Consider the following 13,272-nt stretch of genomic DNA (forward strand, 5'->3'; position numbering starts at 1 on the left):
GACAGGCGTAATTCCAACTTTTAATTCCATGGACCTTAAAATGGAGACTCAAATCGGCAAAAAAATTATCATATCATTGCCTGGCTGCTCGCTAATACAGAGATTCAGCTAAAAGATTTATAACTACCATGGTGTGCATTCCTAGTTGAAAAGTGTATTAATATAACTTGTTTGTTGTATATGCATCCGTAGAATTGACAAAACTTAGCTTCTATCCAATACTTTTTCCGATCGGTTCAAGGACTATGCGCGAAGGCAGTAAATTTGTTTGTCAATTAGAAAAATGTTTTCAATGTGGTAAAACAGAGGATATTGCATAGGCATGTTCGTATTCATTCAAATTATACTGAAATAAAGAATGAATGAATGAAAGGTAAATAAAATTCCACAACAAGAAGCTTATAGACTATACACAATAACATATGAAGGGTTTTGTGTATTGTAAGGCTATAACTAACATATATTACACATAGTTATTTTAAGTAGTTAAATGTTTAAGCTATACTTTGTTGAACTGTTTCAGCCCATGTAATCTCTTAAAATGTAAATTTCATTCCGTATTTGCAGGAAGAGCATCTCCTAATATTTTATATTGTAGGCCTTCTGTTTAGAATGACACCAGTACATGATGAAACATCTACCAGATAATAACGAAAATCAATTGTCGACAACTTTTCTAATTATAGTTTCTTTCTTCGGTGAAAATTGTATTTTAATTAAACCATGCAGAAGGCTTCTCCAACAATGAATGGTGTGACAGTGTAAACTATCCTTTTGAATATTTTAGTCATGTGCATGCCAGTGGGATATTCTACACTAGTGTCAAATCTACCGACGGGAATGCTACACTAGTCTAAAATCTCCTTTACCTGATAACCTGATCCGGAAGGTTATCCATTCCTCAATGAATACTTTGTGTATGCTTTAGCCAAAAACTCATCAATTCAATGTATATGAAACTACGTATGGTACAAGACCACCACCACTGCTCAATCTACAAAAGCAACATTAATAATCAAACAACATTAATCCAAATAACAAACTATTAGAGTAAATTCAAAAGGAAATAAAACTTAAACATGAAAATACTATATGAATGTCCATCGCCTGGCTAATCTTTAGAACCAATTGACGAAGTAGTGATTACGTCACCGAGTCTCAGTTTTCTCATATTCTCACTACATTTTACTAATATAATCAGGGTTTTGAATAACAAGTCCAATAGAACATCTAACAACTGTTAAGATTCCGCTCGTAAACCCATGCATATATAGTATTCAGATACCCAGTTTCTATATTCCAAGCATAATTGCGAATTATGCATGCATAGAGCGACGTTATTGATCGCTAATAATTTTTTTAAAGATAGTCATTTATGATAAAACCTGGGTAAGAAGACAAAAAAAAAATGATCCTTTGTTAACCAGAGACCATTACAACGAGATTATAACCGGAACGTTATTCATTCCTCAATGAATACTTTGTGTATGAAAAACTACGAAATGGCGGGTATATTAAAACATTTCGACGTTTGCGTACCAATGAAACACCTACTATAGTAAAGTTAAAAATTATCGATTCAAAAGTGAAATCAAACTGGTATCCCACTCCCTGATTTGGTAGAAAACTATCGAAAACAGGTTTATATTGAGTAATATAATATTGACAACACACACCCTACCGGACGATGGTAGGCCAGTGGACCGATTGTATGATTGTCCTAGTTGCCAAGTGTACACGCAGAGCCTAACAAGTGAACATATGTCGCGCAATTGGGCTTAAGTTGGACTATATGGCATATCCGTATGGTACAAGACCACCACCACTGCTCAATCTACAAAAGCAACATTAACAATCAAACAACATTAATCCAAATAACAAACTGTTAGAGTAAATTCAAAAGGAAATAAAAATGACACATGAAAAAATCTATATGAATGTCCATCGCCTGGCTAATCTTTAGAACCAATTGACGAAGTACCGTAGTGATTACGTCACAGAGTCTCAGTTTTCTCATATTCTCACTACATTTTACCAATATAATCAGGGGTATGAATAACAAGTCCAATAGAACATCTAACAACTGTTAAGATACCGCTCGTAAACCCATGCATATATAGTATTGAGATATCCAGTTTCTATATTCCAAGCATAATTGCGAATTATGCATGCATAGAGCGACGTGATTGAGCTAATAATTTTTTTTAAGTATAGTCATTTAAGATAGAACCTGGATACGAAACCAAACAAATTGATCCATTGTTAACCAGAGACCATTACATCGAGATTATAACCGTATTAACATGAAGCTGTCATGGTCAAGTGAGTATCACGAGTCCCTTGAAAATGAAACGGATGCTAATACGCATGATCAGGATAAAGATTGGTACGTCATCTAGTGTGTACTGTTACACGTGAACACACGACCTTGGCCAAACGCCGAGAAGGGTGACCATCGCGTAAATGGTCGTGTAAAATTTAGTTTCATACTCAGTACAATCTCAATTTCCAAGACTTTTCAACCAAAGTTTAATACAGTAACACCGAGTATAGCACCGGATCGATTATTTAAGATGGGCCTTTGACTTTTTTCTCCACTCCGTAGCCACTTTTTTCCATGACTCACGACCACGTTCTATGATATCGTCGCACTTCTCAAATTCCAATGTGCCGAAGCTGTTGAAGAAATATAATATAGTATAAAGTCATATATGTGTATATTAGACTAGAAATTTGTAAAAATTCGTTCTTTTTAATGGGAAATGCATTCCATTAATTGGTGCTAATTTCTATATAAGAAACGAAATATGCTCCAACAATTCTTACTGGCTAAATAACATTGAAAACTTCCCACAACAGCATGATTTTAGAGAAAAACATACTTAGGCTTTGTGTATTACAAAAAAAAAAACGAATCCTGCAACAGCGGCCAATAGGAGTGCTATCATAATGCCATGTGCAGGCTTAGAATGAAAAGCGTTTGTTTGTATCAAAGCTATCAGCCAGGTTCAGACAAGCATTTTACGACATATTTTTTTGTTCAGTTTGACTATTTGATATAGATCACGATTCCGGGGCAAACGACCAAGTGAAGATTATTCTAACAGCTCCTTGCATCAAACTTGGTAACATTTTCGACAAACCAAAAGAATTGCAGATCAGTAGCTTAACTAGTGATATCAATTTGACGAAAGTACAAAGTTTAAACGCGAGTAAAGGGGTTTGTGTTTCAAGTCATGGAAGTCAATAGTTAAGGCCTGTTTTGTATAGTCTATGGGGACTATGACACATTCATGAAAATGCTTGCGATTCATATAAAAGAATTTTAACACTGTAACTATTTAATTTCATATATATCGAAAGTATTTGCTACCTCACCTATCTTTATGACTTACGTCTATGTTGTGAAAAACAAAACCCAGCGTATTAGCCAATAGTTGCTTGTGAATTTGTGAAATTTTGTGAAAGTATGAAACGGATTTAAGAATGACAGCTTCGCCACATATTGGACAAATAGCATATAATGCTGTCGGGTTGGTCACAAAGAAACGAAAACTGATTTCCTTAGAACTGCAGACTTTATTTTAAATAAAAAAAGATTACAGGACCCGAAGAATATTTGATAATAACACAAATAGCCATTGATAATCTTTTTCAAAGTTTATTGCTGCAATATTCAAATTGTTTATTAAGACACTCATTCACATTATTCTTTTACCTGTATTGATATGTCAATGGCATAAGAAAAGAAAGCAGGAAATGAAAAAAAAGGAACACAAACTGTTCTGCATCACACCTTGATAACTTGCTGTTATGGAGCAATACAAATGTTTGTAACCATATTTCTTACTTACAACATTATTTAACAAAATGCTATTATTCTTATTTTTCTTTTGGCCTTTCCTATCGGTATGCTGGTCACCATCCAGTACCATGATATACGGTTGGGTATTATAATGAAAGCAAAGCTTAGCGTAATATATGAAACACTTAAATTTTAATTTAAATCATTCAATTTGCACATATTTCGTTTTTAGCTTTACAACTTACTCGTTAATGCTGTCAGGTCTTACATAGATGTACTCGTGATTGGCTTGTACTCTCCTCAGCTCTTCCTCTCCAGATATACATGCCAGCCGCGTGATTATACTAAATATGTCTGGAACCTTTAACAGGTAACAACAAATATATTTATATAAATATGTATATATATATATATATATATATATATATACAAATATATATATATGTAGTTCTTTTTTTATAAAGGTTTAACTAAAACTACTGAATAATAGCGTGCAACAGTAGGACTGATCGAACGAATCAGTAAAGCATCATTCACTCTGCTGTTGCAGACGCATTCACAAAATACCGCCAAATTTGAAAACTTCGTATCTTAGCGATACTTAATGCTATGAAGATGTATTCTTGCCCTACAGATGCAGAAAATATGCATCATTTTGAGTGAGCATCAACTTTTGCCACCTATGTATTCTTATAAACATAGCCGTCCGATAAGCACACTCCGCCCAACGTATAACCAGACTCAACTGTCAAAAGCTAATCGACATTCTTCAGCATCATCACAAAATTGTTATTAAATATGATTGGTCTGGGCGGGATGTAAACAAAGCTTTTAAACCAAATACTAATTTATTAATTGATCATAAGACAGATTCATAACCAAAGTTTTATTAATGAAGTGTGCCATTTTAGTATTAAATGACCTTGCTCCATATTACCCTTTAATAAGTGTCCTTGATGTCAGTTGACAAATTATATTAACTTTGAAATTCAAATTGCCCTTCTGATAAGAAACTAAAGAAAAATATTTCATTAAACTATTGTATGTTTTTTTGTAATGTTGGCATTTTTACTACGGAATGCACAGAAAATCCATTTTGTCGGGAGATTGTAAAGTTAGTTGTTGTCTGCCCCTTCAAATTAATGTCACATGTCCCACTGCCATTAAAAGTTAACGACCCCCCCACCAAATGAATCATTCCACCCCTTGTGCTTACCGTGCTGGTGTACCATGGGTTGTATCGCTTTAATAACAACCACCAGCAGGAAACGCTATGTCCGTAGTTGAGATGCTCTTTTTCTTCAGTTCTACCAACGTCAACAGCGATAACTATTCTGCACCCTCTGTGTTTCATCTCTCCAGCTGAAACATGGAATATGACATTACTTCACCATGTCCCTCTTGGTATTTTGAAAAAAAAAAAACAATGCATGTCTGTATATAGTCCTTAGCAGTTCGAAGGTTTTGTGTTGCTTATGCCTATATGCACAATACGTTCTATATATACTTTTGAAAGTTTCAAAATATATTTGTATGCTAAGTGTTTGGAAGCAGACTTTGTTGAGAGCATAGAACTTTAAATCTATTTCTATGACCAAAAAAAAAAAATCAGTTTACCGGGCAGATTATCTACCGATCCTCCATCGAGAAGATAATGTCCAGTCTTGGGATCACACAATGGCGGCACCAGAGCTGCAAGGGACATGCTTGCCCTGACATACTGCCACAATGGCCCTGTTAGATGAAAACAAATATAGGGAATCGGTATTGATACGAAGTATTGATGCGACAAGGGAAAAAAATCATGCCGTTAATTCAGCTACACTCAGAAAATGAACAAATCAATTAACAATTTTTTGTTGACAATTTTCCTGCATGGGAGTTTAAAATGGCAGAACTGTGAGACCTTAAGGATTTTTTTACATGCTCTAAAATTGAAATACTCGTCATATTGCAATATTTCGCACCAAGTAATATTTGTTACTATATTGATCTGGAAAATACACTCTGTAAAATACGAAAAGTGTAATGAATTTTTAAAATGATGTTAATCAAAAATAAGATACTCTAAAGCTTTGTAGTGCTTTCCGTTCCGACAAAACATTCGGAAGAGCTTTTGGGTAGAGCAACTTCTTAATTTAGGGGGGGGGGGGAGGGGGGACAAAGTTCATGTTACAAACATTCAATATGTTGGTGCTCAACTATTGCGTCTTGAAATTAAAGTGTTCATTCAAGTATAATACAGCTACAGTGAGTTGAAGACTTCTCAGTGTTTGGTATGACGAAACTGAAGATATAGATCAGTGAAGTGGTTGATAAGAGAATGTATCACAATATTATAATCCCATAAGGCACTGTGTCAAAGTAGGAACCCGAGACGTCCTGCAGCCAGCAGTTTAATAACCCTTATTAATTGACAATCAGTGCGTCTCCCAACCGGCTCTCAAAGATCCTTTTTGAAATAAATTTAAGTAGGCACGACACTTTGGCATATAAAACGGACATGGCCTACTTCAATCTTCAAAGAAGTAAACATTTTACCTGACGTATTGACCACCTTCTCGGAATGAGTAATATCCGTGGTAATATTGAAATAAGGAATCCATAGATCTTCGAAGTGTGTGTCTTCCTCGAAAATTTGCTTCAACAGTTTGTTAAAGTAGAAACCTATTTAAGAAATGAAAGACCGTGAACATGAATTGAGCTAACGGAAACAACAAAACAGCAATATCGTTACCAGCAGCAGCATGGTTATGTCTTATGAAAAATTGTATAAAGAGCGACGGTGGCCGTGGGATTTTTGAAGCCACCTATACAGAAAATAAAGTTCTGGCGTCAAGTCGTCTATTCTGGGACCGACATATTTAGACTATAAATCAAGAAGGATAGGTATAGGCACAGGCACTAAGCGAAAGGTTGTGCTCTTAAATGCACTTAAAGTGTTTGTGCGGTTATCTCTTTATCTGTTTATTGTGTAAGAGCAAATAAGATCATTGGACGTACCAGAAGTACATGCGACGTATGGCAAGGCGAAATCAAGATACTTCCACCATGAGTTCATGCCTTTACAAAACAAAGCCGCCTGTTGCTTCAGCTCTTCAACGTTAGTTGACATGCAGTACGATGCTCCAACGAATGCTCCCATACTTGTACCTCCAACCATATCTATGTCCACCTTCTCTTTGTCCATAGTTTCGATTACACCGACGTGAGCAAGACCACTGACGGAAAGAATAGCGAAACACATGATAAAACCAAAATCTCTGCAGAATAGTTGAAGGAGAGATATCTTTTATTTTAAATTGCAAGGAAGTTAAATCAGTAATGACGAACTATGAATGAAACAAAACTCACTGTTTGTCAACGAATTACAAGATATTGTATAACATTGTAATATAAGTCGATAATTAAATGCATTCTATTGCCTTAGTTACGACGAGTGTTATATCCAGATATGTGACACAAATCAACACACGATGTTGCTTGGAATGAGGCATATCAGTTATGTGCGAGTAAAACATGGATGTGTCACAGTTACGCAAAGTTACATCCCAACGGAAGATGCATGTGACTTTGTAAAGCGGCTGGATGTGCAGAGACGTGCACATGATTTCAAAGGGTGGAAGCCACTTTGCAATTACCACGATGAGTTAGGTTTGGGCATGCATTTTCATTAGATCAAATATAAGTAGGGGCGTTGAATGTGACTCCCATAGAAGGTGGTTTAGAGGTCAAACGAAGCATTATCAGTCATATTTATACCATAAATAACTGTCTTAATTGTAATAATTAGTTCTAAACGCAAGATTGTGATAATTAATGCTTTTGGATTTAAAAAAATAATCCCCGACTGAACTGAAAATACTATGTTAACAGTTATCGACAGTGTAACTTCCAATCTACTCCTTACATTAGTTGCTTTGAAAACACAAGGTGGAAGGGTGTGAACGAGTAGAAACTCAGTAAGAATATTGCTGTTTGGCTTTTTATCGGCTTTCAACACAATCAATCCAGCCGCATGTGTTGGCAAATAAACTGTTGGCCACGGATGTCTTCGATCTTATGATCTCCTGAATAATGAACTACCTATAACCTCTCTTTCCCTGTTAAAATAGTTTTTGATTTCAGAACCAACTAATGCCTCTTGACTCTACTGTACTTCTAGATCTCCAGTTGAATGGGCTCATTCTTTCATAGGGATCATTATAAACCACAAAGTTAGTTGGTCAGATATCCATCCGATAGTCTAACCATGTCGAAGCTAAATTCTCGCATCGAGGAAATTCACCCGATACTCATTACTCGTACAGTAACTATATGACGTCGCTGTGCCTAAACATTATGAGGTTCGCGAAGTCAGATTCCCAACTGTGTAAAATGTTGTCTTTAACCACTTACCGTGCACCTCCCCCACCTAAGACAAGTCCAACCGATTGTCCAGTGATGTACCTCGCCAGTCTATGGAAGTCTGGTGTTAGTGTGCCGTCAGGCAAACCTTCATCGGACACGTCCTTCTCCACAAACATATTCTTAGGGCATCGAATGTGGAGGTGGGATAATTGCGTTTTGCCTTTTAGCCATTCTGCTGTTCCTTTAGGTTTCTCGTATTCTCCGTCGTTGTTAGGTTCATGCAGTAGTACCAGGATTTTATCAGCAGAGTACTGTTCTCTTTGACCCTTGAATATTTCATCAATATCAGATGTGACTCCTGCACTAAAATTACCGACCACAAAAATTAAATCAGCCTACAAATTAAAAAGAGATTTGAGGTGATATGAATTAACTATGTACGTTTCCATTTTGATATTGATCCTAATATAACAATTCATTTTTATTTCTCTTCGGAATCTTGTTCAACGAAGTGTTCCGCTTGATAAAATATTGTATGTATTCAAGCAAGTCTCGAAAAGCGGAATTCATTAAGAAAATGAACGATCACTGAATTCGAATGCATGCATATTACCTCATGTCATCTTACTGGCCTACAAACTAATAGCAATACTATTTTCAATCTGGAGCGCCATGTTTTGTCCAACGGTTCAAAATCCCTCTGCATGGTGAATACAAAAGACAATACATACCGTTATCACTAAGATTACCTGACGTATGATCAGTTTACTCCATTCATCTCTGCATGGGTAGTTGGTCAAGAAAAAGTTCATGCTGTCATTGCTCTCGTGACAATTCATTACATTCTTCATTCGCTCTTGTGCCAATTTTCTGTTACGGATTACGAAACAAATCCAGTAATGTCATGTACCAGTGACTTGTAATACCATTATTAGTCTCTCAAATGTCTTTAAGCATCTTTAAGCTACACTGGAACATTTCACTCACATGTTAAATTACGATTTGGGGTCGTTAATAATATACATGTTATAGAAATTGATTCCAACGGTGCAATTCTAATGTTCATAAATTGTATGGCCAATGGACATGATGTTCACATCTAGACAGTAACCTTTAAATTTGATTTTATATAGATGGTTAAACTTTCACGAAGTGTAGTTCTCATTTCACCGAAGTTTTAGCTATTTCGGTCATTAACATTCAGAGACAGAAGATGAGAATACATAAACTTAAAGATTCTAATACTAATATTAGCATTTTGCTGAACATTTCGTCTCGAACGTCGAGGCGGTCAGTAGGTGCTCCTTGTGTTGGAGGTACATATACTTTGATTATATCCGCGTGAAACTTCTGCTATAGTCACGGTAATCACCGTAATCACCATAGTGAGTTTCAACAAGTCATTTTCACAGCGAAATGAAAATTAAACATTTCGTACGAAGAGAGTTGTATGCAGCTATCCGGTCTAAACCGATAAACGTAAATTCATACAACCCATTCGAGAGCTGCACCATTGTTCATGTTTAGATAGATGATTACTCAACCCCTTATTCACATTTAACTAAAAGCTTCACTTAAATAATCACTTTAGGCATCACTCCTAGCATTACTTAAAGCATCACTGAAAGCAGATATTCCAGTGACAGACGATGTTACACTTATCTTAGAAAGGAAAGAATATTCCACAATGTTAGCTGAACATCCTATGTCAATATCTTGTCTCTAAAAGTCAACGAAGTAGCATGCATTAGGTTGTAGCAAAGATGTTGTTGTGGTAGATGTTACTTAACAGCTTTACTTTAACTTTACAAATAGCTTAATGTTATTTTATCCTTGAAATATCGCACAGTCATTTAGAATGTTCTGCTTAGCTGTCAATGTTCTCTGTAGTCATCCAAAGCAACTTTGTAGAAACATTAGTTTCCTGTATGTATAATGGATTTTAGGCATAATTCACCAGACATAATGATATGGGAATGTGAATTTAAGTTAAGACGCAGAACGTTTCCGTTGATCTGTTCAGCAATCAAATTCAGCCATAAAAACTTTCGGAATTTATTTTGTAACAAATGTTTAATATTTACTTGACCGGTTTCTCAGGTTCTACTCTGGTATCTTCCTCCCACATTTTAAAATGGATACCTGCATATAAAAGGAAAGAGTTTTTAAAAATGGTACAACTTATACTAACCAATTCTGATTAAAAGTAAACCTTACGTCCCTTTTTCCACTAGCGGTTGAAACTTTACTATGCTCATCGTTGTATGTTATAACGTTCAAATACTCATTATTATCAACGTTTATGCTCGATTTTATATTAATTTTGGTCCATTTTTTCTACAGACATTGTTCCAGCTCATTTTACCTTCAATATTTACATGTTAACATAACCTCTTCTATGACGTAATATCAGTTCTAATAAGAATGTCCAAAGTACGGTATTGATGTTTATCCATAATTGGCCATAAAAAGTTTCAAACCTCTTTCTCGCATGGAACATCTATTGCAACCTGTTTATAAAGTTTCATTAAACTGCTCAGTTTTCCCTGTAAGGAATTCATTAAGAATGACCTTTCATATGTGACATTTAGGAAATTACCTTGCTTTGATAGAGCTTTTCCAAGTGCCGCTACAAAGTTTTTGAGACGAACATCCTCAGATAGACGAATGCATGCTACTGTAGAAATGTTACTCCCAGTAAACTGTGGTCCTAATGAAAAAATATAAACTCATTAATAACAATTACTTTAATTTATTTACTAATAACGAAGAAAAGAGCAGTTTGGTATATAGTTGCCGAATCGTTCGACATGTCAATCCATATCAGAGCCTTCACGATGGGTAAGCAATAGTAAAACCACCATAGCATCCTCCTATACAGACGTAGCAAATTTGCATTTTTGTTTCGAAGGCTCCGAAACATGAAAAGAATTGACAAAAAACTTAATAATATCAAAATATTATCAAGTGTCGCCTTATCGTTATATATCATGCTCACAGAGAAAACTTTCAAGAGCATATAAAGGGAGTTTTGCTCCATCAAAGTTTATTTTCTTCATTTATTTCTACTATAGTTTACTATATTCAACAATTAAAGCACAACTTAAGATGGTAATAATTATGTAAAAACATAAATACATCTTCGCCATCGTCATCGTAATAATAATAATAACAAGAACGACGACCATGACTAAGACAATAACAATAATAGTTACCACTACAGTCAATCTGATTTGAACTCTCGTTTAACAGCTCCCTTATTTTTCCGAAGAAGGCTTCAGGGTATTGCTTCATAAGATATAGACATATTTCAGTAGGAATACGTGAAACGTATGTATCCCTAAGTGACAGACGAGACAGAAAGGCATAAATTAGGGTTATTATTGTACTTTCTGTAGTTTTTATCTTAACTCGGAAGACAATGCTTTCATTATGTATGTTATGCCAACATTGAATTATAATTATGATGTCCAACTCTTCTTTGTGGTTTCGTAATTACCACCAATATTTGTTCCAATTAGCGTTCTTGCTACAATACAATCAATTCTATGTTACTGAAGTCAATTCCTTTGGAGTAATATATATACCCCACTAATCACTATCACAATCTTTCCATCTTCAACAGACACCTATTATTCTCAAACAACCACCGACTATTCTTTAACATACCATTGTACCATTGTACCATTTATCAATTTGTTATTGTTAACTCTAGCAATGACCACTATTTTTTACTGAACAGCTACCTATTGTTCTTTAAACTTTAAGCTCTTTCACCACGCGTTTGACTTTTCTCAAGTCATAGGAAACGTTTACAATTTTTTTTTTACGTTTAGTCTCAGGTGACGGGCAGTGGCGGAGCTAGGGATATTGGTCTAGGGGCGCTTTCGACACTATCTAAGCGGAGCGCCACCACTGGTTGGCGCGGAGCGTACAGAATTTTTTTGAGTAAAGATACTCCCTAGATCGCCGGAAATGACCCTTTCTGGGCCTTGTTAATTTGCAGATAATGTGACAAATGTCAATAGGTAGATGAGAGCGCAATAAAAAAGTCAATAATCGCGAATAATGATAAAGTGGTAACAAGCTGAAAAGGGCGCCAGCAGTACATTTGAGTCAGTCGGGGGGGGGGGGGGGGCATCCGCCACTGGTGACGGGTTTCCATGTTTTGAAGGAAGAGAGTGATATAGCCTGGAAGAAACTTAAACAGATAAGAATGTATGGAAGAAAAGAAGATGATAATCAAGCATAAATCACAAAAAAATCACAAAGTCGTCGCGTAATTTATGTTATAGTCATTGATCCGTGGTTGATTTAAACAACGGTTTACCTTACTGCATATAACGTGATGCAATCTTTCCGATTGTAAAGAAAATCCTCTGTTCCAACGACCCTACCACGATCGAAATCTCTTCGATGACTACTGCTAGTGGTTCTGTGTGAATAGGGAGGAGAAATGGAATGTTTCGGAGAGTCATTTAATTAATTGTTTGTTTACTTTTTACCATTTTTATCTCAATACATTACATGTATAGAGACATAGGCGTACGGGACCATTTCAGTTTGGGGGGGCAGAACTTTTTGTGCCCGAAAGTTCCCGTGACACTATCTAAGCGGAGCGCCACCATCGGTTGGCGCGTAGCGCACAAGAAAATTTTTGGCACACAATGCCTCTCAGATTGCCGGAAACGGCACTTCTGAGGCCTTGCAAGTTGCATCTAAACATTCTTTATTTTATAATCTCACGTTTTAGAAATTTACACTTCCCCAAAAATTTGGTAAGTTAGAAGAAGAAAAAATGGTAACATCACTTTGAAGGGGAAAAATGGGACAGTATACTTTTTAAGCTCCTATTTAGTTACCTTATTTATTATTTTAACACAGTACTCAGCTACCTCCAGAAAAACATACATTGTTCAACGACACGTAGGCGGGATAATGTCGCTGTGTCGGGTGAGACTGCAATTTGTCTCACAAACAAGTATAAAATATAACAAAGAATATGATAAACCTGTACTTCTAGGCTTGTAGGCACCCCCCCCCCCACCGTCCATGAACATGACGTTTCTTATATACACTCATGTTGGGGATGTCCAGGTCAAGGGCGGCGGAAGCAC

At 35.9% G+C, this 13,272-nt stretch overlaps 1 protein-coding gene across 5 annotated transcripts in view; it reads right to left on the reverse strand.

Annotated features, from left to right (window-relative positions):
• Positions 1-423: 423 nt before the first annotated feature.
• LOC139979518 (neuropathy target esterase sws-like) overlaps positions 424-13,272 on the reverse strand; it is a 42,614-nt gene continuing 29,765 nt past the window's right edge. For all 5 annotated transcript variants that reach the window (XM_071990414.1, XM_071990411.1, XM_071990413.1 and 2 more), the window contains exons 14-25: positions 12,486-12,590; positions 11,371-11,495; positions 10,755-10,865; positions 10,240-10,297; positions 8,905-9,025; positions 8,204-8,550; positions 6,809-7,026; positions 6,347-6,472; positions 5,423-5,539; positions 5,022-5,167; positions 4,051-4,166; positions 424-2,676 (exon numbers count right to left, since the gene is read on the reverse strand). In XM_071990414.1, coding sequence (XP_071846515.1) covers positions 2,565-2,676; positions 4,051-4,166; positions 5,022-5,167; positions 5,423-5,539; positions 6,347-6,472; positions 6,809-7,026; positions 8,204-8,550; positions 8,905-9,025; positions 10,240-10,297; positions 10,755-10,865; positions 11,371-11,495; positions 12,486-12,590 — 1,702 coding nt within the window. In that variant the 3' untranslated portion in view covers positions 424-2,564. The remainder of the gene's footprint in view (positions 2,677-4,050; positions 4,167-5,021; positions 5,168-5,422; positions 5,540-6,346; positions 6,473-6,808; positions 7,027-8,203; positions 8,551-8,904; positions 9,026-10,239; positions 10,298-10,754; positions 10,866-11,370; positions 11,496-12,485; positions 12,591-13,272) is intronic.

This window comes from Apostichopus japonicus, chromosome 14 (genome assembly GCF_037975245.1).
Source record: "Apostichopus japonicus isolate 1M-3 chromosome 14, ASM3797524v1, whole genome shotgun sequence".
NCBI classification, from domain to species: Eukaryota; Metazoa; Echinodermata; class Holothuroidea; order Aspidochirotida; family Stichopodidae; genus Apostichopus; species Apostichopus japonicus.